Source organism: Patella vulgata, chromosome 2, assembly GCF_932274485.2.
Source record: "Patella vulgata chromosome 2, xgPatVulg1.2, whole genome shotgun sequence".
NCBI lineage: Eukaryota > Metazoa > Mollusca > Gastropoda > Patellidae > Patella > Patella vulgata.
The window spans coordinates 37,295,035-37,319,232 of record NC_065880.2 but is presented as its reverse complement, the minus strand read 5'-3'; the positions used below and the strand labels follow the sequence as shown (position 1 = coordinate 37,319,232).

Here is a 24,198-nt window from a genome sequence, read left to right as displayed (position 1 = left end):
AGATCCTATTTCGTTTTGTTTTTTATAGTTCAAAATTTTGTTTTACTTGTCTTTACTAGACTAGGATCTGGAGGAGTTGTTATCATTGAAGTGTTCTGGATGATGTGAGGGATTAGCCAATGAAACGGTCTGTTACTGTGAGGCACACAGAATTGTGGGTAATCCACTAGAAACATCAATGCCGATTGGTAAATCAAACATCTGACATCATATGGTCAAAAGCCACTCATATGACCTCTGATGCAACCTCCCAAAACAACTGGTCAGATCTTCATCTAGTGTAGGCCGTCGAAATTATAAATCAGCGGCTGCCAAGCAAGATATGGCCACAATTTGCAAGAAATGGATAGAGAACAGGCTAAACAAAAAGCGATTTTTCGTAAAATCAAGGGCCATAATTCAGGAAGTTACAATTCCATATGTGAGAATATCGACAAGAACCAAGATCTTTGGGTTATAAAGATAAATTTCAAGTTTCATCAAAATCTGATCAAAATTGTGACTTCTAGAGGGTCCACAACCTTGATTTACACTATTTGCATACAAGCGGCGTCCATTTTGTCCATCCGTTTTGGTCCGATTTTCATGAAATTAGGACTCAACTATCATTAGAGTGTAACGGTGATATATTCAATCGCTTTATTAAATCGGATAAAAATTGTGACCTCTAGAAGGACCACAAGCTAAAAATGCGCTTTTTCGTAAAATCAAGGGCCATAATTCAGGAAGTTAACATCTGATATGCGTGAATATCGGAAGGAACCAACATCTTTGAGTTATAAACATGAATTTCAAGTTTCATCAAAATCGGATAAAAATTGTGGCCTCTAGAGGATATACCATATATTTAAACAATTTGTGTACAACTGGCGGCCATTTTGTCCAGCAGTTTTGATTTTTAACCTCGGCCTTCATTAGGGTATAACAGTAATATATTCAAACGTTTTTTTTAAATCAGTTAATAATTGTGACCTCTATAGGGACTACAAGCTTAAAACACGATTTTTCGTACAATCAATATCAAGGGCCACAATTCAGGAAGTCACGATCCAATAAGTGTGTATATCAAAAGGAACCAAGATCTTTAGGTCATAAACATGAATTTCAAGTTTCATCAAAATCGGACCAAAATTGTGTCCGTTAGAGGGCCCACAACCTTGATATACCATATATTTACACTATTTGCGTACATGGGGTGGTCATTTTGTTCGGTAGTTTTGGTCCGATTTTCACGGAATTCGAACACAACCATCATTAGGGTATAATGGTGAGATATTCACCTCTAGAAGAGCCACAGGCTAAACATGCGATTTTTTGTACAATCAAGGGCCATCATTCAGGAAGTTACGATCTGATATGCTTGAATATCAAAAGGCACCAAGATCTTTGTGTTATAAACATGTATTTCAAGTTTCATCAAAATTGGATCGAAATTATGATTTCTAGAGTGTCCACAACCTTGGTATACCATATCTCTGCCTACCCTAAACACAAAATGCTCATCTTCGAACTCCATCAAGGCATAGGCCTAATAAACACTTACACCAAGTTTGAACATTCTAGCTCAATTAGAAGGAGAGTTATTGTGTCCCAAAAAGTGTGACAGACGAACGAACCCATTTGGTGGTGTTAGCCCCAGATATTATCTTTCATTTTCAAAGACCTGGTTTGATAACATTGCCAACCGCTTGGCCGCCATATTGGATTTTACAAAAAATATTCAAATCGATATTCAGTCGCCATTTTAATTCCGATTTTCGAAACCTTTTTTTTTGTATTGAACCTACTCCAAAGGGCCACAATTTTTGGGGACCCGATTTTTAAATTTCGATTTTGTTTACTTCGGGTTTCACTTTGAATTTTGTTCAGACTTTTCACCTTCTATCTGGTGACCTAACCTTTCCATGACCCTTGACCTTTGTATGTATGATGACCCTGAGGTCTACTAACAATTAATATATAACTTTCGGTTTTATTAAAAATGAGTTCAAACTGACAGGTGTGTCCACTTTAACAGGTATTGGATGTTACTATACTCAATAATTCTTGGTGTAAATTGAATGTTGAAGTGACAAAGTGTGACGTGACATGACGTAACATACCGAAAAACGTTAGTACTCCTTAGGAGTTCTAGTATTATTTTTAAGTCTACATTCTAGCCATGCCCATGTGTCACATATATGTTTGCAATCTGAAATCTAACAGCCCTGGTTCGGAGTCCTAATAACATTGGAGTATCATTTCCACTGCATCAAGAAGATGTTCCTTGGAGTATCTAATCAGGACTTATGTTTAAATGTTTATGAAATGAAGAAACTGTGTCAAAATTCATACAATCCATACTAAAATCAATCCAAAGTATAAAATATAATATTAGCACCTTTTTAAGAGTTTCTTATAGAGTGCCAAGGGAAATGGTAGATTAATAATAGTAAAATTATAGATAGCTAAGCCACATAGTATACCAATCAGATGAAACATATCATTCTCTTCAAAAGTCTGAAATAATAACAATAATATCATTCACAAAAATATCAAAAACAACCTCTTGTCATTTTGAGACTAATATACAGCTGCGTTTATTTCTATGACCACATGTGCAATACCAGGGAGGAGACTTTTGTCCTGGACAGCAGCGTTTCAGCTTCCTCTTTTATAATCAAGTTACATATATAAAAGGTCTTATGATCTACAGATATAATCATATTTTTGTTCCAAGTGTTTTATATACACCATCCAAGTGTTTATAATACATAGTACCATTTAAGTGTTTTACCATCCAAGTGTTTATATACCGGTACATAGTAGCATCCAAGCGTTTTATATAAATGTAGTACCATCCAAGTGTTTTATATACATAGCACCATCCAGGTGTCTTATATACATGTAGTACTAGTACCATCCAAGTGTTTTATATACATAGCAGCATCCAAGCGTCTTATATACATGTAGTACCATCCAAGTGTTTTATATACATAGCAGCATCCAAGCGTCTTATATACATGTAGTACCATCCAAGCATTTTATATACATAGTATTAACAGGCATTGTTAGCCATGAAAACCTGCCCTGCCCCTCTCCAGAAGTGATATCAGTTCATCAGGTGATCTGGAGGAATTCCCTACATTACCTGCACAACACCTGTTAATTCTATACCTACACAAAGCAATAGTCAACTTGGGATGACAGAATACTACATGTAATCACTGTTCTAAATAATAACATCTACATCATCTAATCAAATATATGTTTCATTGGTAAAATGGATTAAAGATAGAAGATTAATATTGTACCTGTGGACTAAACCATTTTAAAGATGAGTCTTCATAAAACCTAAACATACCATATTTGGTATCCGTAACTTCCCTCAATAATAACATAAAAAATTCCTAAGAAAAGGATAATAAATTTATAGTATATTATGCAACAGCACATTACAGTTTGAAGCATTTTATTCTCCAAAAATATAATCGAGATTGGCCCTTTAATTAGTGTGCACTAGAAATTGAGTTAAAAATATAATAAATGCTGAATTGAGTTATTCAAGAAAGTCATTAAAACTAGTATAAAGATAGGTTGCCAGGCAACGAAACATACACCCACAGAAGCTAAATTGTCCGGGCAGTCAACAAGAGTTGTCGCATATTCTTACTTTTTTCGGTAATGAAACATTTATAATACACTAAAATCTGATTAACTCATGAAGTAATTATCAGAAAACCATTAGAATTTGTTTGGTTTTTATAAAGTTCTGCCCCATGCTAACATTTTGTATACAAAACTTTTAATATCATGGATTTAGCTGTTCGAGTCATAAAAATTCATTGAAAATCAATATACTTGTTCGTCTCAAGATCTTAAACTCTGTGTATCAAATTGAAGTCAATCAGATAATAACTTTAGCCTTTAGAGTGGAAATCTTTGAAAATCAAGGGCCATAACTCTGGCAGTAATTATCAGAAATCGCTGAAAACCAATAGGCTTCTTCGTCTCATGACCTTAAACACTGTGTATAAATTTAAAGTCAATCGAATATTAACTTTGGCCTCTAGAGCGTCCACAAGATTTTTTGAAGTGATCAAGGGCCATAACTCTGGCAGTAATTATCAGAAATCGCTGAAAATCAATAGGATTCTTTGTCTCATAACCTCAAACACTGTGTATAAATTTAAAGTCAATTGGATATTAACTTTAGCCTCAAGAGCATCCACAAGATTTTTTGAAGTGATCAAGGGCCATAACTCTGGCAGTAATTATCGGAAATTGTTGAAAATCAATAGGATTCTTCGTCTCAAGACCTTAAACACTGTGTTTAAATTTAAGGTCAATCGGATATTAACTTTGGCCTCTAGAGTGTCCACAAGCAATTGTGGACGCCGGACGGACGACAATATACGACCACATTTCAATGTGGGCGTATAAAAACTTAAATAAATAAAAGTGATCTGCGATTCATTCACTCACCACACATGTAATCAATTATTATATCTTTTACAAATATAAATCTTCCATTAATTACTATTGATTGTATCTGAGAACAAAATGATGGCATAGGCAGTCAGTACCCGACTCACCTCTCTTTCATAAAAAATATTTTTGAAGTGATTGTGCCATATTTAACATAGTAAATACATGTAAAATTCTAATCAAAACTATACAGAAAAACAGATTTATGTGTATATAAATGTATGTTTTATATGATGTAAGAAATTAAGCCAAAAGTTTCAAATTTATTTTTCAATTTAACTGTATTGATTATCTAATATTGTTCTCAGATAGAATTTGTGTTTTTAAATGCTTGTTGGATTTTTTGAATAGTTACTTTTTGATCTTTCATGACATGAACATGCAGTGGAAATATTTTGTTTTAAATCAATCTCTTCAGTTTTTAACATTTTAAAAAAAATAAAATCAAATATTATCAAGTATTGTTGCATGCGATTAGTTCATGGTATTCATCAATTTATTAACTTTTAATTAACATGATTACAATAACCACACATAACAGGAAACATTCAAACCTTTCTTACACCCCCCTCATCTATAGCTTCTTCACCCAGGAAAACTACCTGAAAAATTACAGAAAAAAGATAAGTAAAGCAAAAAGCAAAAAAAACATGTGCACACAATGAGATTTGTTTACCTTCTTCACTCCACCAGCATCTATAGCCTCCTCTCTCATAAATATTACCTGAAATTAAATAATCTACATTGACAAGGAAATGAAATAAAATGAAATGGAGTTATGCCATTTAGTCCAAAATGAACATAACCTTTTAAATTTTCCATAGCAATCTTTCCACATGAAATAGTATCTGTACATATCAAATTAAGACCAGCAGTTGCCTGGCATGACACGCATATATTCTGCGAGAGAGAGAGAGAGAGAAATGGGGTTTAACGTCCACTCGACACAAACTAGGTCATTTCGGGACTAACATGGTTCAATTTTATTTCAATAATTCACTTGCGCGTAGGGGTCTTTAGCAGTGGGAGGAAACCGGAAAACCCAAAAATTTAAATTTCGAGCAATGAAAAATTCGACGACCTTTTTTTTCTATTAACGTTTAGAGAAAAAATATAACTAACTTATTTCTATGAGATCCACACTGCCCGAAAACTATTTTCTCGTCTTGTTCTTGTCCACTGCATGCCCGAAAATATGCCCGAATCTCTCTTATGATAGGTATGCCGGAAAAAACAGTATTGATTTCGGGCAATTATCTCTTATGACCCCCTGAATAACTTTGAGCTCCTATGCCTATGCAATTAGGGGCGATTATCCAGGAAGTACGGTCTGAAATGCACGAGATATTTTAAGTTTCATCAAAATCAGATAAAAATTTTGACTTCTAGGGTCCAAAAACTTGGTATTACATACTTTTATACTATTTGCGTATAAGGAGTGGCCATTTTGTCAGGCAGTTTCATTCCTATTTTCACGAAATTCGAAATCAACTGTCATTAGGGTGTAACGGTGATACATAGAAATATTTTTAAAATCAGATAAAAATTATGACCTCTAGAGGGTCCACAAGCTAAAAACGTGATTTTTCGTAATATCAGGGGGCCATAATCCAGGACTTTACGGCCCGATATGAGCAAATATCAAAAGGAACAAAGATCTTTGGATTATAATGATACATTTTAAGTTTCAACAAACTCGGATAAATATTGAAAGAAACCCGAGATTTTGGGGAGACCTATATTTCAAGTTTTGTCAAAATCGGATAAAAGTCGTGACCTGTAGAGTGTCCATAAACAAATTATGGATGGACGGACAGACAGAGGTGTGGGCATAATACGTCCACATGAAAATGTGGGCGTATAAAAAAACAATGTTTAATATTTCATTTTGCACAATAGCTTACAGGCAGTGGCGGATCCATGAGGGGGGACCCCTAAATGACAGTATTAACAAATTCACTGTTGATTGAATTTTTTATTGATTGGGGTTATGTAGCTGATGAAACTGAATGTTATACTGACCATTGACACCCCCGATTTTTCAAAATATTCTCCGAAAACCACTGTACCCCTTAAATTTAAATAGCATGTGTCCACCACTGTGTACAGATATTTACAACACAAATTAATTATCATCAGGATAACAAATGATATATAACTTACTTTTAAAGGCTTTTTGAGATCAGCACTGCTATGTTTACTTAATTGTTGCAACGTTTCACGAACTATATGTTCTCTTGTTACAAATAATACTAAACAAGGGTTAATAGGATCTATGGGCATTCGATTTAATAATGTACTAAAATTTACTCTTGCTACTTCATCTATTGCCGACTGAAATAAAATAAATTAAATTAAATACAGTTATTTTTCTCAAAGAGCATAAGACTTTTGAAAAAGAACACTATAACATCTGCTTTCTTCAGAGACTATTGGTTTTGAGATTAAAAGGTATATGATAACCACTGATTGAAAAACATATCCACACTCTTACATACCAGCAAAATTATACTTGATAACAAAAACATTACATGCATATTTATCATGAAAGTTCAAAAGACACTTTTTTTTCAATCTACTGGTACAAATATTAAGATAGCTGCGTTGTCATTGCGACTCGGAATATTTCACAAATACAAACATTTCAATATTTATTTACCTGCATTTGCATCATAGCATCTGTATGTAATAACATACTTTTAGCTGCTGCATCAAACAGGAATGGATAGTTACAATAATGAAGTTCCTGAAGATTGCAAGTTTACCATATAAAATATATAAGAAAAATGTATAAATATATATATTGTAGAAAATGAAATGAAATGGTGGTTCAATGTCCTACTTTACCGTACCAACGAGGCTAATGATGATGGAGGTGAAGGGGATTATATACAAGACAATTATATTAGTGATTGTTCAGGCATATATCTATTCTCGATATGATACCGAGTTGCTGGTATGATGAAAATAATGTACTGATAATATACTAACTTTACTATTAGTTTGTATTTAATTCATGAGAAACACACAGCACACCATACATTTATGTAATGTACACAACTATTTTTGCGACTTTGCATAAGTTATAAATGTTGATAACTATAATTAACTTACATTAGGATTTCTGTTTGTCTGTTGTACCCAACTGACATAATCAACTTTAACATTAACTTTATCTTTTAATATAGAGATATAAAACTGGTGATATGGTATAATCTGACCATTCTGTTCATTTACCTGGAAAAAATTAGGAAACAAAACAATAGTTAGTTTTAAAAAGAAAGGTTGTCAGACAACAAAACATACGACCCAGCAGCTAAGTCATTCAGGCAGTCAACAAATTTTGTCGCATATTTTTTCTTTTGTCAGTAATGATAACATTTACAACACATGAAAATCCGATTGGGAGTAATAAACCCATGAAGTAATTATCAGAAACCATTAGAATTTGTTTTGATTGTTTGTCTCATGACCTAAAATAATTTATATTAACTGTAGCCTCTAGAGTGTCCACAAGATTTTTCAATGTGATAAAGGGCTATTATCGGAAATCGTTGAAAATTGAATAGGATTCTTTGTCTCATGACCTTAAACACTGTGTAAGATAACGTATGTTTATTAGTTAGTGCAGGAGGTAGCACCACACCTAAACAAAACACATAAGCCAACACACGGACAACACACAATATAGATGACACTGCAAGCAATAAACAACAAACGTATATATCAAATCAAGCGAATGGAACATGGGTGGGAGTTGGGGGCAGCTGCAAGCGTTTACCGAGTTCTTGTAGTAATACTTGCTTCACTCAAAATGAAAACAAACTTGGAATAAGGGAGAAGATTCACAAATGCTGTACCATTTTAGTGTGAGGCATGATTGGTGTTGTGTTACAAGAAATCTCAATGTTGTCACCTTAAAAAAGTAGCTTATTCATAACTAAATATTTTCGAGAAATGGTAAAAAACTCACAAGAAATTAAAGATAACAATGGCTTTCGACAGTAACTGAAGGGTTCAAAACAATATAAGTGTGTGAAAATTTGTAACAGCATTATGTAAAGCAATATTGTAGTATTTTGTAGTATGAGGGAGGATGATCTGTGTAGGCAAGTCTAAAATTCATTAATTAGCACAGAAACCATTATGAAAAATACTTACACAATTCAACTTTTTCAAAATTTCCATGGACACTATTAAACTATGTTTTCTTTTCTCTGACTAAAAAGAACAAATTATAGATTGTTGCAGTAACTATATACATTTTTCTGAAGCCATAGTTGAATGTACATATCTATTCATATATAGATTAAAATTAAAATCGTTCTCGATAAATAATAAAGATATTTACCTCTAATACATTAGTAGCTGGTAACTGCAAAATGAATTCTACACACTGTTTATAAATCTGAAACACATTTTTTTTTATTTATTTAAAACTACATACTGGAATAAGCAAAAGTATACTGAAACGTTGCAAACATTTTTATAGACAATAAAATTCACAATAAAACAATATAGAAGAAATACTTACATACACTACTCTGCTAAAAAATGAGGCTGGAAAAGTTGACCACCATAAGTCTACAAACAGAATAACACAACAGCATTGAAATAAATACATAATAGTTTTATTTTATCATCCAATATCGCTATCCATAGATAATATCACTTATAATTTATTTTAATAATTAGATAACAGGCCTTTTGACTTGTAGAGCAATATTTAGATGACAATGCCCACCCACTCTACATTACCTTGTCTTTGGCTTCTATATATAGCATTAAAGGACAATATGGGTGCCACGGCCATTATCCCATATGTGTTAGAACTGGTTAAACACATTCCAAATATAATTTGAACACAGATATCATTGCTATGATAGATGCATAACAAAGATTTGAAGAAACGGAAGTAATGCAAAAAAAACACGACTAAAGTAACAAGCAATATCAGTTAGACAGATTTAGCTCTTACATAATGCAGCTTTAATGTTATTACTTACCTATAACTTTAGAAGCAGCTTTATCTAGACTGATTATAGAATGACCTAATGGCACTATAAAACTACTATAATACTTGGGTTGATCAAACAGATGGCACTCTGGTAACATGAGATATAGACGTAAGGCTTCAACATCAGGTGGGGAAGTAGGTAATCGTCGAATTAAATCGTGTTCTAAACATTTACAGATCTGTAAACAAATCAAATTATGGTAACATGTGCCTTGGATGGTAAATAACATAATACAAGAAAGTGGATCTACTAGTACTATAAGATTCAAAATAGATATAAAGATACTTAAAGTCTTGATGCATCATTTAGTGCTATAGAAATTCCTTTCAAACTACAATAAGTTTAATCTCTAATAGGAATATTAGTCCAATAATGGTTCAATTCTATTCAGTATTTACAGAGTTATGATAAATTTAAATTTGATCAATCTATGCTGCTCTAAAGCATAACATGACGCCGCCATCTTTTATTGGTAGTGTAGAAACCTAGTTTAAATCCGATTGAATCCAAGTCAAGCGATTATTTAGCATTAAAGTATTTTGATGTCTTAATTAAATGTTAAATAATCAATCTGAGTACATGTTTAGAGTGTATTAAGCTGTGAAAAATTTCATATTTCAGCGGGAATGCAAATGACACATCAAGACTTTAATTATGATTGTGAAAAAACTAAGACATTCTTCGAGTTGGATTAATTCAGAACAATAATTTCTTATCATTCGATTCTTGAAGGCTTGTCCTTAAATTTCATATTTTAGCGGGAATGCAAATGACACATCAAGACTTTAATTATGATTGTGAAAAAACTAAGACATTCTTCGAGTTGGATTAATTCAGAACAATAATTTCTTATCATTCGATTCCTGAAGGCTTGTCCTTAAATTTGTTGATTGTTCAGTAACAGTCAAATGACACACGTGACAAAAACCATGCCCAAACATACTTTTGTAATCCGATTACCAGATTTTAGATGAAATTTTTCATAAATTATTTCTTTGATGCATTAACAGAGTATAGTAAAGGCACCGTCAGCTGTGCACTGATGTATCACCTACGCATTTATGTATAATAACAGCATTATTTAATAATGCCAAAATAACATTTGCTGTTCTGTTTTGAAAGAAAAACAATGTTTGGTTGTATAAATTACCCTTTGTATAATTATCACATTTGTTGCTTTGGACATTTCATTAAATTCATTTCGTACTGACATTAAATCAACACCATGATTTTTACTACTGCTGCCATAATGTTGCTCATTACTGAAACAAATTATATAACAAATTACAATTGTTCTGTATTGTATTAAACTCAAGCAGTTGCCAAGCAAGATATGCCCATATTTTGCAACAGATGGGCCGAGAACAGGGGAAATCAATAGGGCTCATCCTCTCTTTGTCTCAATGCTTCACATCGAATTAGATCGTTCGTTCGTTTCTGGGGTTTTACGTCCACTTCCACCTAAGGTGATATCGTAGACAATCGAATTAGAAAAAAGTTATAGCCTTTATATGTTTTTGGAAAAGGGGGCATAACTCTGAAATGGAAGGTCTGATACACACCAAATTCAAAGTTCAAACACATCTGAGATCTTTTGATCGTTAATATACTTTTAAGTTTCATCTAAATCAACATATATTTCACATTTTGTATAAACGGAAGGTCTGATCATCAGACTCTGATGCACACCAAAATCGAACTCATCCAAGATCTTTTGATTCATAAGTTTTACACGCAAGAAACATTAAATGGTATAAATGATGGTTTCATGATACCCCTGACTTCGTTTTAAACCACTGCTACTACTGGTATCCAATTTATTACTAATTGCAGTTGAGCCCCAATAAAGTTATTTAAATGGTTAAGGATTCCTTTCCATCTTTATTTGGATTCACATGGAAATGTGGGTAAATAAAAAAAATGTGAAGAGAAAAGGAATATACTGAGACAGGAATTTGGGTGGTAGAGTGATCTAACTGTGTCTTGAATTATAAGATTTGTCAATGATATAACCCTAAAATAGGTATGAACATGACTAGATGTAGGGTCACCTGCACACCTTTGCCGGTTTATTCTTGTTTCGATCCACTACTAAATACCTCTGCGTGCTGCGCAACCAAATTATTAATGTAAATATTTAATATGTGTTAAGTCTCTACGTCAACTAGTTTGATTTAAGCGAGCTAATACCCATTATACTAATGAAACTAACTGTGTCCAAATTGTGGGGGGATCTGTCTTATGTTTTTCAGGAATGGTTTCACAGAAATATTTAATCTGTGAAATAGTAATAGTAAAAATGTTCTAAATTTGAATTTTACCTTAAAAGAAATGTTGCATTCAAACATGATGCATTGGAAAATATTTTTGTTAATTCTCTGTAAATAAAAAAAATAAAAACAATGTGTACAATTTAGTAATGTATGTGCAAATTAAGATAGAGACACAGATGTTTTTTGCAAATTTATACAAAATAAATATTCAAAACAGTAAAATATAAATATATTTTGTTATTTTAAAGATATAAAAGGATTATAAAAGGATATAAAGATATAAAAGGATATATTGTGTTATATTAAAGATATAAAAGGATATATATTAAAGATATAAAAGGATATAACCTACTCAGATAATTCCATAGGAATTGTATCTGCTGACTGTAGTTCACACAATTGTTTAATATGAGCAGACGTGAGTGAGAGAATTTGACTTCCAACAGCTAAAACACGAAAATCAACTGGTTCTTTATCTACCTTTAAAATAAAAACAAACTTGCCTTATTAGTACATATTCAAGAAGAAATCTAGAAAATGCATGAAAATCTTTTTATTCTAGAATCACGGGTCTTGTAGGTATTCATGATTAAACCTCTCCTAGATTGGAAGAAAGTCCTTCATTCCTTAACAAAAACAATTAACACAGCAACAAAAAGCATTTACCTTTGTGTTTAATGGTATGACAAAATTTGAATCACCACCAGCAAATATTTGTTTAATTATCACAGATTTCTTGTCTTCATCAACTTGCATACTATTTACAGTAGGTTGAGGTATAAATGGCCATTGCACAGGAAATGGTGAACTTTTAATGTCTGTGGATCCATTACCAAGTTGACCAGTACCACCTAGTCCGAATGCATATAATCGTCCACTACTTCTTACAAAAGCTAAGGTATGTCGTCTGCAAAGACAGATATTGAATAAAAAAACATATTTTCATACAAGGATGTTGCACACCAGGGATGCTACTTCGCCATTTATTCCGGACATGTCCTACACGATTATCCGAACGCAAGACCAGGAATATGCCCAATCCGATATCAAGATATGGTGAAAAATGTTCAAAATTCCAAAATATATTGACTGTATGAGTGTATAAGTACTACTCATCTCGATTTTCGTAGATAATAGGCAGGATTGTTTAGGTAATTAAGAGTGATCAACCCTTTTATGGTGTTAAACACCTACCTTAATTGATTAACTATTTAATCTGCCTTGATTGACTTTCTTAATCAACGTAATTTCCTTTACATTATAATCCTGAAAACAATTTGTGGTTTCTCCTTTGTCGGACATTTTAATCCCATTGATTGTCGGTCGATGAGATTAAAAGTAGTCAAAGATAATAAACTTGTAAGCTAACCTTTAACTGTCATTACTTTCAAACAGCAATTTTGATAATCCCGAAAATATACAAGCTCGATAATTATTCACAACACAATAACTTTTATCAGTAGCCATGTTTTCCCACCTGGCACACAATTTGCCATCACACAATATTTTAATCATTTTCTTTTCACTGGACAACAAAATATTCTGTAGGCTATAATCATACGAAAGATAGGTTGCCAGGCAACGAAACATACGCCCACAGCAGCTAAATCGTCCGGGCAGTCAACAAGAGTTGTCGCATATTTTTACTTTTTTCGGTAATGAAACATTTATAATACACTAAAATCTGATTAAGAGCAACAACTCAGAAAACCATTAGAATTTGTTTGGTTTTTATAAAGTTCTGCCCCATGCTAACGTTTTGTATACTGTATCATGGATTTAGCTGTTCCAAGTCATAAAAATTCATTGAAAATCAATATACTTGTTCGTCTCAAGATCTTAAACTCTGTGTATCAATCTGAAGTCAATCGGATATTAACTTTGGCCTCTAGAGCGTCCACAAGATTTTTCGAAGTGATCAAGGGCCATAACTTTGGCAGTAATTATCAGAAATCTTTGAAAATCAATAGGATTATTCGCCTTGTGACCTCAAACACTGTGTATAAATTTAAAGTCAATCAGATATTAACTTTAGCCTTTAGAGCATCCACAAAGTTTTTTGAAGTGATCAAGGACCATTTCAATGTGGGCGTATAAAAATGTATCTTTCCGAAGTGTGGACTGTTATTAGCTAATACACAACAGTTTAATTTTTCTCCACTTAACAAACTACTTTGCTGCTAAAATGGCACTTGGCCACGAACTTGCATTGCTTTCTACAAAAGCGAACTAGAATGGTTCATTTTGGCGGAGAAAACGAGTCACATATGTGCAAATAACAATAATATGGCGACCATGCCTGCCTGCATTGCATACAGGTGTCGATGCTACACCGATGGAATTTTAAAATACAGTTTCAAAAAGAAGACAAACAATGTTTCGGCATCACAAACTATTCTTATCACAGACATTTTGCTTTAATTTTCTCCCGCATAAATGAAGACACATAATTTCGGAGGAATATTACTGGTGTGAATTTTAAACAGATATGGGTTGGTACGCTTTCATTCTATAGTATTATAAAAACACATAATTTTGTAGGAGTAGTACTGACATAAATTTGTATCCTGTTACAGGAATGAAATATGAAAAATAGTGAGGTGCACCTATCTTTTGGTATTGAGAACAGGATTCGATATGCTACATAAAAATATTTCTAGTTGAAGTCTATTAAAAGGGAATGGAAGCTATTTCCTGAAGCTGACAAATGACTTTTGGTGACCCAATTCTGGTCTCTATAGGTAAAAAAAAAAAGGAAGCCATAAAATGTCGATGAGTTGTTACCTGCCAGTGGCAATCTGTGTGACATCACTTCCCATTAGTTCCATAACTTGTTTTGGTAAAACTTCATTCTGTGCACTACAATGACCTAGCTGACCATAGCTACCAGCACCAAACGTAAAAACACCACCACTCTGTAAAAGTAACAAATAAATAAACACAACAGAAGCTTGGAATTGTTTTTTTGTTTCAATTACAACAGCATTGCTTTAGTTATCTAAACTACATGTAGTAAGTCATTATCATTAGAACAGAAATGATGCAGTAGTTAACTGTTGCAAACTCAATGTCAAGTCTTTGAATTGTATACACTAATGTCCTTTTAATATTAATATTAGTAATAGTTGGCTAGCACAGGGTAAAATTCTTCTTACACAAACAAATCTGATTCAAATGTATGAATATAATAGACCGTCTTCATTAGCCAAATCAGAGCAGAACAGAAGGACGTTAAATCCCATTTCATTTCATGAATATAATATCGAATGGACATGTCACAGGAACAAAGAAATATTTTCTTTTGCCACCCTTCAGTATATAATCACAAGATTTTTTTCAATTTGTGGTCAGTCCTTTTAAAACAAGAAGTAAAACATTAACCTGGATATTGAAATAATTAACAATAAATTTAATATCGGTATTTTCAACGAAACCGTCAAATTTGGCTATGAAGTAGTAAAATACCCGTCAATTTATAGTGACATACCAGATTTCACGCTATATAGTGTTTTCTATTCACAGGCATTACAATTTTTGACAATATGTAACAATAAAAAAACTATTTCTTTCCAGAATAAAATCTCTTTATTGTAAGTGCACTGCCAAAGGCAGTATACAATTACGCATTTTAAAAGAAATTTCGAAACTTTCATTTCTTCAACATACTAAGTTTGACATTTCTTAAAAGTATATAACCGACTACATATTGGATAATGATCTAATTTAATATTTATTCTAAATTTTCTGTAGTTTCTTAATCGTGTCTGGATTATCGCCCTTATTTTATGCCTTTATATAAATACACCTTCATAGTACAATTTCTTCAACATACCTGTTTTGCTTTTCTTGTAGGGGTATTACATATTATTATATTTTGTGCAATTATATAGCTGAATAATTCCGATTAGTTCCTAAATCGATAGTTTATAAAACTTTTGGCTTTATCTTATTTTGATTATCGCCCTTTTTTTATTGTGGTTTTAATTACATTTTCAAACTTCTTGTAACATATAGCAGATCATGACTCATGCTAGCATTACACAATGGTTTCTCTAGGTTATATTCCTGATTGTTTTCAAATTTGAATGAAGTCTGTATCACTACAAGCCGGGGACTGTACAGTGCAGTGTAAATTATGTGTGGTGCAGTCCCCCTGCACTTAATAATAGATACTGCTGTATGGACTAATATATTAATAACAAATTCCTAATATAGGCCAAGTCTACTTCCACTAAAAAAAATATGAATTCTGATTCTACTGATCTAATAGCATGCATACACCAAGGAATATTTGTCAGCAATTGGTTTGCGGTAATGTATACAACCCGAAAGCCTGTCCCCATGTTTCTCTACTAAAATACAATATATTGCTGTAACACCATTAGGGTTACATTTGATTGTAGAGATAATCTATTTATTCCTTTGGTGGATGCCGATTTAATCAGATTTGTACAATAAACTCACTGTGCCAGTACACACTTTAATAGACATCACCATAATGATGACTGCAATCTGGAAGTCTGAAATGTATTGTGTGTTTTGCCAGACAGCTTGCAAACGACAAGACAACATGATGAGTAATGGGCGAGTAATAATCCTTGTGAAGGCCTCAGATTAATCGTACTAAAACTAAATTATATTTAATGTAAATTACTACCTGTGTTAAAGCTGCAGTATGATCTTCTCCACAACTTAAATATTTTATCTTTTGATTTCTTAATGATTTACATAATGTGGGAAAAGGACGGTCTGCAAAATACAATGTTGAAATTCAAAGCATTATTCTTTTTTGAAGAGTTATATTCGAATAGATCACAAATCACAGAACCTTATCCAACTACTTTTGAAGATGTGTAAATTTTAGTTAAATTAATAATCTTACCTCTTTCATCATTAACACCCAACTGTCCAAAACTATAAATATAAATAACATTTGTTTTGCTATAACTATAACAGACTAGATTTATCAAAATTTCAAATATGATTTAATACTACAGTATAAATTTAATCTATTACTAAATATATCTTAAAACACAATAAATTTGGTTCTAGATTGCCAGACAACAGAATATACAGCTACAGCAGCCAATTCATTTGCATGGGTCATAAATGTAATCACATACATGTTATTGTTTGTAGGTAACAGAGGCACTTAAAAGACACCAGAACCTGATCAATGGCAACTATGTACCCATGAAGTAATTATCAGAAACAATTAAAAGTGAAAGTCTTTTTATTCTTCCTAGTGCCTATATCGTACTGGTACTCTCAATATTTGTAGTCAACAATTGATTCACATTATCTTGATGTCTGATTTTTGCCAGTGCAGGCAGACAAGTCCGACATATATATACTATTCAAAAAAAGTAGGGGATATTTGATTTTTAAGTGTTATTAAAGTCACCTAATGAAACTGACGAAGAAACAAATGACAAAATGAAATGAAGTTCACATTCATCGATTTATTCCAAATGATCGTTAGACTAAGTAAGGCACAGACTGACCATTATAAGGGTAAAATGATACCCGGGGTCAAACAGCAAAGTTACCACAGCATCACAACCAAGTCAGTAACGGGTAAATCCTCCTCTGTTTGCCAAACAAGCATTGATCCGACGTGGCATACTCCTAATGAGACGTCTAAGGTCATTTTGGTCCAGATTGTCCCATTCCTGTTGCAACGCAGCAGCAACTTCTTGGACATTGGCAGGACGTTGTTGACGTTGACGTAACCTCTGTCCAAGCATGTCCCAGACATGCTCGATGGGGGAGAGGTCGGGACTCAGTGCTGGCCAAGGTAATGTGGTGATGTTCTGTTGTTGGAGGTAACCTGTAACGATCCTGGCCCTGTGACATCTTGCGTTGTCATCCTGGAAGATGAAACGGCGGCCATGACGTCGTGCGAACGGCACAACATGGACTGCCAAGATGTTGTCCCGGTAGTACTGGCCTGTAACACGCCCTGCAACAACATGTAAAGCCGTTCTTCCAGCAACAGTGATGCCTCCCCACACCATAACAGAACCACCCCCAAATCAATCATGTCGGATGACGTTAACGTCTTGGAAGCGCTCGTTTCGACGACGCCACACCCTCCTACGTCTGTCCAAAAAATCAACAGTGAACCTTGACTCATCTGAAAACATCACATTGCTCCAGCGTCGATTATCCCAGTGTTGACGATCCCTACACCAACGACGTCTTGCCTGAATGTGATGATCTCTCAAACAAGGGATCACGCGAGGACGTCGGGCGCGAAGGTGACCCCAATGCAGTCGATTCCGAATCGTCTGGCCACTCACTCTCACACCAGTGTCTGTTTGAAGACGAGTGCTGATCTGATTTGCTGTGATGACACGATTTCTCAAGGCCAAGGTACGGATAAATCAATCCTGGGCTTGAGTTGTCGCCCTTGGTCGACCTGAGCGTGGTCTGTCCTGTACAGATTGTGTATCACGGTATCTGGACCATAGCCTGCTTATGACAGACTGAGAAACATTCATCGTCCGCGCCACGACCGCCTGTGTTGTGCCGATCTGTAGCATGCCAAGGGCACGTAACCTTTCATTTTGGGTAAGCCGACGCATATCAAAATTTGTTTTCTGGTCACTAAAACAATTAAACTGATGTTTCCACCCTGGAATTCAATGCCACAATGACTGTAACATTCAAAGTCAGAGTCGTGCAAATCTTGGGTTGGACCCCCATGATGATCCCAAGCATCACCTGCATTCCATGCGGTAGCTATTGGTGCGTTTGGGCGTCACATGTAACTGGAAATGCTTCTTCTGTTAGGTTCTATAGTGACTTTTTTCGTAGTCATTTGCATATTTTAGTATTATGCCCCCAAAATCAAATATCCCCTACTTTTTTTGAATAGTATATATAGATGAAACAGAATTGATGAAATCAATAGGCTTCTTCATCTCATGAACATAAATGCTGTCTTTATCGGATGATAACATCATTCTCTAGAGTGCCCAAAAGTATTTGTGGATGATAGGCAGGTGGAGGTGATGACTATATACAACTGCATTTCAATGTAGGTAAATAAAAAGTATTTACCTGTTCCTTCCCCAACCAAAGACAGCACCAGACTGAGATAATATAAAGCTATGATTGCCGCCAGTAGCTATTTGTGCAACTGGTATACCCTTTAAACACTCTATAAACTTAGGACTTGCTCTATAACTTATATTCTGGTCACATCCTAACTGACCATGATTATTGGCACCCCAACTAGCTACCAATCCCTCTGAAAAATGCCAATCAAATTAAAATTACATATTTGTATATTAATCTAATTTCTTTTCATGACACCAGGCCTCACACTCTAAATCTAAAAAAAATTCTTGAAAGGGAACCAGGGTATCAGATGTTTGTGGTTCTACATTGGCAGGGGGAAGATGTATTTACAAAGAACATTTAAGTTACTAACTCTATAGCATTTTTCAAACTATACCTTTTCCTAATATGTTAAAAGTGTAAACAAATTTCACAATTTTCGAAATATATTTGACTGGCAAATGGTTATTTTTCTTTTCAAATATACTCTAGATATACATTTTCCCGCTTGTGATGTACCTATCATCTTTATCTATATAGTATCATACAAACAATATCTATATACTGACATATTATACTTTATAATATTTTGTTCTGTAACATGTATAAACATGTATTAATGCAAATAAAAGGATTTCAAGTTTTACAAAGTTCAAATGCTTATAATTTTTATCAGGAGGATAAATTGATATGTATCTAAATATACTATTGTTATTACTGTGCATGCAAAGAAATAGTAAAACTGACAAACTACTACTTTTACCTGAAGTCAGAACTAAACAGTGATTATTACCACAAGCTATCTGTAATACAGAGTATACTGCCAATGTTTTCACTAATCTACAAAGGATATAAATAGATAGAAACATCATATAGAGAACCAAAATTTAACAAAAGCGAAAGCTATTCCAAACATTTCCTTAGTTTGCTTATGTTCATACGTTTTGTTCAATTACTTTTCTGAGATCAGTGAATAGGTCTAAATGTCGAAGGAAAGAAATGAATCATCATCAATTGATAATCAAATGAACATAACCCTTTAACACTTGGTACGTGTTAGAGTACATGTAAATATACCTTAACAGTATTACCCTAGGGCTGTCCAAGTGCTAAATGGATAAATAGGTCTCTTTTCTTTATTTCAATCATCTGCTTGTGCATGAACAGAGTGGCAAAAACAGTAACAAACTTACTTTGGTGTTTTTTGTTGATCTTCAGCAATACCTTCTCTTCCTAACTGACCAAATGAATTATCACCCCATGTAAAGACTTCTTTAGCTGTAGTTAATACCATGCTGTGTGATAAGCCTGCTTCTACTTTTAAAACATGCTGTGACTGTATCTTATCCACTTGTTCTGTTTTTTGAAAAAAGATCATAATGAAAAAAGACTCTTATTATTATACACATACCTCATACGATCCTGTCTTTGTTACCCCAGTCGGTGAAGAAAAGTTAGATGTTAAACCCCATTTCATTTCCTCATAATATACATCTAACATGTTAACTGTATATCCTTTAACTGTTATTAAAAGTGTACATTAGATAAATCATTCTTTGCTTCAGTCTACCATAAGTGGGAGGCACTGTGGCTCAGAGAGTAAGGGGCTCAGAGAGTAAGGGACTCTAGCTCACTAACCAGGAAGTCTGGATTTTTCTGCATGATTTCCCCTGTCAACTGTCAAGGAATAGCCGATTAGCGTTTTGTTGTATGGATGGAACAAAAAGCAACACATAAAAAAACCTTAGTAGTTGGAATTTGATGATGAATATGGTAGGCGAAAACACTGCTCTCTAAGAAAAATTTCTTTAATAGGGTATACTGCATGGATGGTGTATGCCTGTCTTCAATATATAGCCTGGTTCTTTCAAGAACAATAAGGAGGACATCATTCATTAACAAGTCTTACAAAAACTGCCAAATATCATTCACAATGGCAGAAAATTTAAAATTATCAATGCAATATGCTCTGGACTATCAAGGAAATATATCTTTAATAATGGGATCAACTTGGCCTTTTCAAAGTATTTATATTTTACCTAATCGAGTACATTGTGTATTCCGTCCAAGTTGTCCATGGTCATTATTACCACAGCTATAGAGTTTACCATCAGCTAAAGATACCAGAGTATGTTTATCACTGCATGATAAATCAGTTATGGGAGAATTAAATAATGTGGGCAACAATGATGGTAAAAATAAATTTTCATCCACTCCTCCAACACCTAACTGACCATGATCTGTTTTACCCCAGCACAGTATACCAGTCATTTTGCTAGCTATATTTCACACATTTAATCTGAAATATGATTAAATTAAACAGTTAAATAACATGCATTCATTCCAGACAAGACTATCCTTACGATAGTATTCTTGAGTTAAATTAATTACATCCTGAAAAAAGCCTATGGTTCTTCTTATTAATGGGAAAAATAAACTCAAAGACTGTCTCTTAAAATATGCTTTGTATTGCAGGTCTGTTGTATTGAATTAGAGCAGTGATGAAAGTATATATTTTAATAGTACCCTGCTTTCTTCGAAGATCGAGGGACAATGAACAACTTAGAATTAAGTAAGGGTTCAAAATGCATAATATATTTTGGGACATCTAACCTCTTGTGTCATTTGATTGTATTTTACCATGATACAAGATGTTTTGATACTTTTTTATGATATTAAGGGTGTTCAGCAGTCTAAAATGCGTATTTTAAAACTAGCACTGTAAAATTTTTTTATAAGATATGACATTTTGTGTTATTTGGGGTGACAACTACATATTAATCACCAGAAAAATACCAATTTTATTTACCAACTATATTCCAATCTTGGCCCAAAAGCATGATAATAACGGGTGCTGATGACAACAAAAGTCAAATTTTCTCAGTTATGCCTGCATGGATTTTCATCAAATTTAGCATGAACAATGCTAATTGCAATTCCAAAAAAGCCACAGAACAATTTTTGGCTATAGGCTGTGGTTTGTCTGGCATCCATGAAAACACCAAACCAGCGGTTGCCAGGCAAGATATGCCCACGTTTTTCGTACAATCAGGGGCCATAATCCAGGAAGCTATGGTCTGGACTTAAATGCACGAATATCGAAATGGACTGAGATATTTTAGATATCAACCGTTATTAGGGTGTAACGATGATACATTTGAACGTTTTTTAAAATCGGATAAAAATTGTGATTTTTCGAACAATCAGAGGCCATAATCCAGGAAGTTATTGTCTGATCTCCGCAAATATCGAAATTAACTAAGATCTTTAGGTTATAATCATACATTTCAAGTTTCATCAAAATCGGATACAAATTGTGACCTCTGGAATGTCCACAAGCTAAAAACATGATTTTTTGTACAATCAGGGGCCATAATCCATGAAGTTTCGATCTGATACATGCCAATATCGAAAGGAGATAAACCTATATTTCAAGTTCCGTCAAAATCGGATAAGAACTGTGACCTGTAGAGTGTCCACAAACAAATCGTGGACGGACAGACAGACGGCAGGGGTGACGACAATATATGTCCACATGAAAATGTGGGCGTATAAAAATGATGAGGTTTCTTGGAAATTCTATTAGTACATACTAAAAAGAGATATCGATAATATGGTGTGTATTTTACACATGGAACAAGTGTGCAAAGTCTTAATAAGATTGGTGTTGAAAAGTGCATATTTTTTTAGACAACTCATGGATATGACAAGACTATGAAAACTAGAAAAGAATGGAGGCCTGATGTGTTATTGTTGTATCTTACAATGTTACTCTGATTTCTATATCTAATTTCTAAAATTTATCTGTGACTATAAGAATCAACAATAACATTTTATTCAAATTATTTACTGTAAGGTTTCCTAATGACTAAGTTACACTTTCAATTTCATTTTTACTTCCTTGCACATCTAAACTGGTTACACAGTGCTAAATATATTGTTATCCTATTTGAAGATATCTATCTAAGACTAAATATTAGCCTTCTATAATAATTATATAACTAATATGGCAAACACTCTGCCAGGTTGTCATATAAATTTATTATATATTAATACATCACCATTATCAAATTTCTTGGCATTGCCTTGAAGAGGACTGTAGTCGTTAACCTGAGTAGGAGCTAAAATTCGCACCGGTTCCGTTTGGGATAAGATCTTAGTAGATAATGAATTATAGGGGTCTAAGTTACAAAATCAAAATTAGGACTAAAAGTAATAAGAGTAAGACGATATGATTAATATTATTATACTTATTAATATTATACATTCATATAAAATCAGTCACACATAAATGACATAATGAATCGTGACACTGTACCTAAGCAATACAAAACAAACAAAATCTTTTTCCAGACCTTTATTTCATGTTGTTGTTGAATGTTCTAGAAATTGTAAAATCATACATTATATTGGATGGCTTTTTATTTATGCCTATAAATAAACAGAACCTTGCGGATGCAATCTCCGAAATTTTGGCCTACCAAGAATTGACGTATTAGTTATCTCCCCTTCGAATTGGTGACTTAGTTATCCAGTTTGTTGTTGCAAACTGTAAGGTCAAAATAAAAATAAAAAACCCTGTGTCGACTTACGGCTTACCCTAGCCAAAATTGCCGACCCTAGAGTTCTTCTCTTACTCCCAGGCCGTAGATAACAAACCTCATCTCTCAACCCTAAGCACATCAGTATATCTCAACGTTTTTATATAGGTACGTTCTCGTAGTATAGCATTATAACTATATTATAACTCGGCCTTATCCATGAAGGTGTATTATTTTTGGATGGCCGAATGGTTAGCACGTGCGCGCTGTATCATAAAGCCTGTCATTGAGTCAACTGGCGTGGTTTCGAATCTCCGGTTGTACGTGACAAGTCAGGGTCGCCTCTCCAACCTCGTGGGTTTTCTCCGGGTCCCCCAGTTATTTGCTCCCACTGCTAAAGACACCTACGCACAAGCGAATTATTGAAATAAAATTTAAAAACATATGTTAGTCCCGAAATAACCTAGTTTGTGTCGAGTGGACGTTAAACCTCATTTCTCTCTCTCTCCCTTATCATGATTTTCTTTGGATGTCGATTTATTATAGTGATCCGTAACGGTAGCACGATTTACACCAAATCACCCCAAATCTACCCAAAATTCACCCATATCCACCATTATTTAACCACGTAGCCGAATATGACCCCTCGTTTATTTCAAACAATATTATGTCAGATATCAACCTGAAATTGGGAAGTTTGAGTTCTTATTAAATGGGGGTTGTTCTCATGGGCGTGGATTTAGGGAGGGATGGGGGGGACGGGTCCGCCCCCCCCCCCTTAGAATCGGAAGGGGGAGGAATAGGTCTCTGCCCCCCCCCCCCATGATTTTGATC

General features: G+C 33.9%; 1 protein-coding gene across 3 annotated transcripts in view; it reads right to left on the bottom strand.

The window, feature by feature from the left end:
* Positions 1-23,314, bottom strand: part of LOC126810517 (probable E3 ubiquitin-protein ligase HERC4) — a 30,221-nt gene extending 6,907 nt beyond the window's left edge. Inside the window, exons 1-22 of one of the 3 annotated variants that reach the window (XM_050535622.2) lie at positions 23,142-23,314; positions 20,863-21,122; positions 20,017-20,179; positions 19,587-19,663; positions 18,824-19,013; positions 16,641-16,672; positions 16,416-16,507; positions 14,543-14,673; positions 12,425-12,665; positions 12,111-12,238; positions 11,807-11,863; positions 10,636-10,747; positions 9,474-9,663; positions 9,002-9,051; positions 8,819-8,875; positions 8,629-8,688; positions 7,582-7,704; positions 7,127-7,213; positions 6,631-6,801; positions 5,022-5,069; positions 3,294-3,389; positions 2,381-2,499 (exon numbers count right to left, since the gene is read on the bottom strand). In XM_050535622.2, the coding sequence (XP_050391579.1) occupies positions 2,381-2,499; positions 3,294-3,389; positions 5,022-5,069; positions 6,631-6,801; positions 7,127-7,213; positions 7,582-7,704; positions 8,629-8,688; positions 8,819-8,875; positions 9,002-9,051; positions 9,474-9,663; positions 10,636-10,747; positions 11,807-11,863; positions 12,111-12,238; positions 12,425-12,665; positions 14,543-14,673; positions 16,416-16,507; positions 16,641-16,672; positions 18,824-19,013; positions 19,587-19,663; positions 20,017-20,179; positions 20,863-21,094 (2,456 nt within the window). In that variant the 5' untranslated portion in view covers positions 21,095-21,122; positions 23,142-23,314. Of the gene's footprint in view, positions 1-2,380; positions 2,500-3,293; positions 3,390-5,021; positions 5,070-5,143; positions 5,192-6,630; positions 6,802-7,126; positions 7,214-7,581; positions 7,705-8,628; positions 8,689-8,818; positions 8,876-9,001; positions 9,052-9,473; positions 9,664-10,635; positions 10,748-11,806; positions 11,864-12,110; positions 12,239-12,424; positions 12,666-14,542; positions 14,674-16,415; positions 16,508-16,640; positions 16,673-18,823; positions 19,014-19,586; positions 19,664-20,016; positions 20,180-20,862; positions 21,123-23,141 lie in introns of all 3 variants that reach the window. The other 2 variants (XM_056098960.1, XM_050535625.2) reach the window with 2 other exon arrangements.
* Between the last annotated feature and the right edge of the window lie 884 nt (positions 23,315-24,198).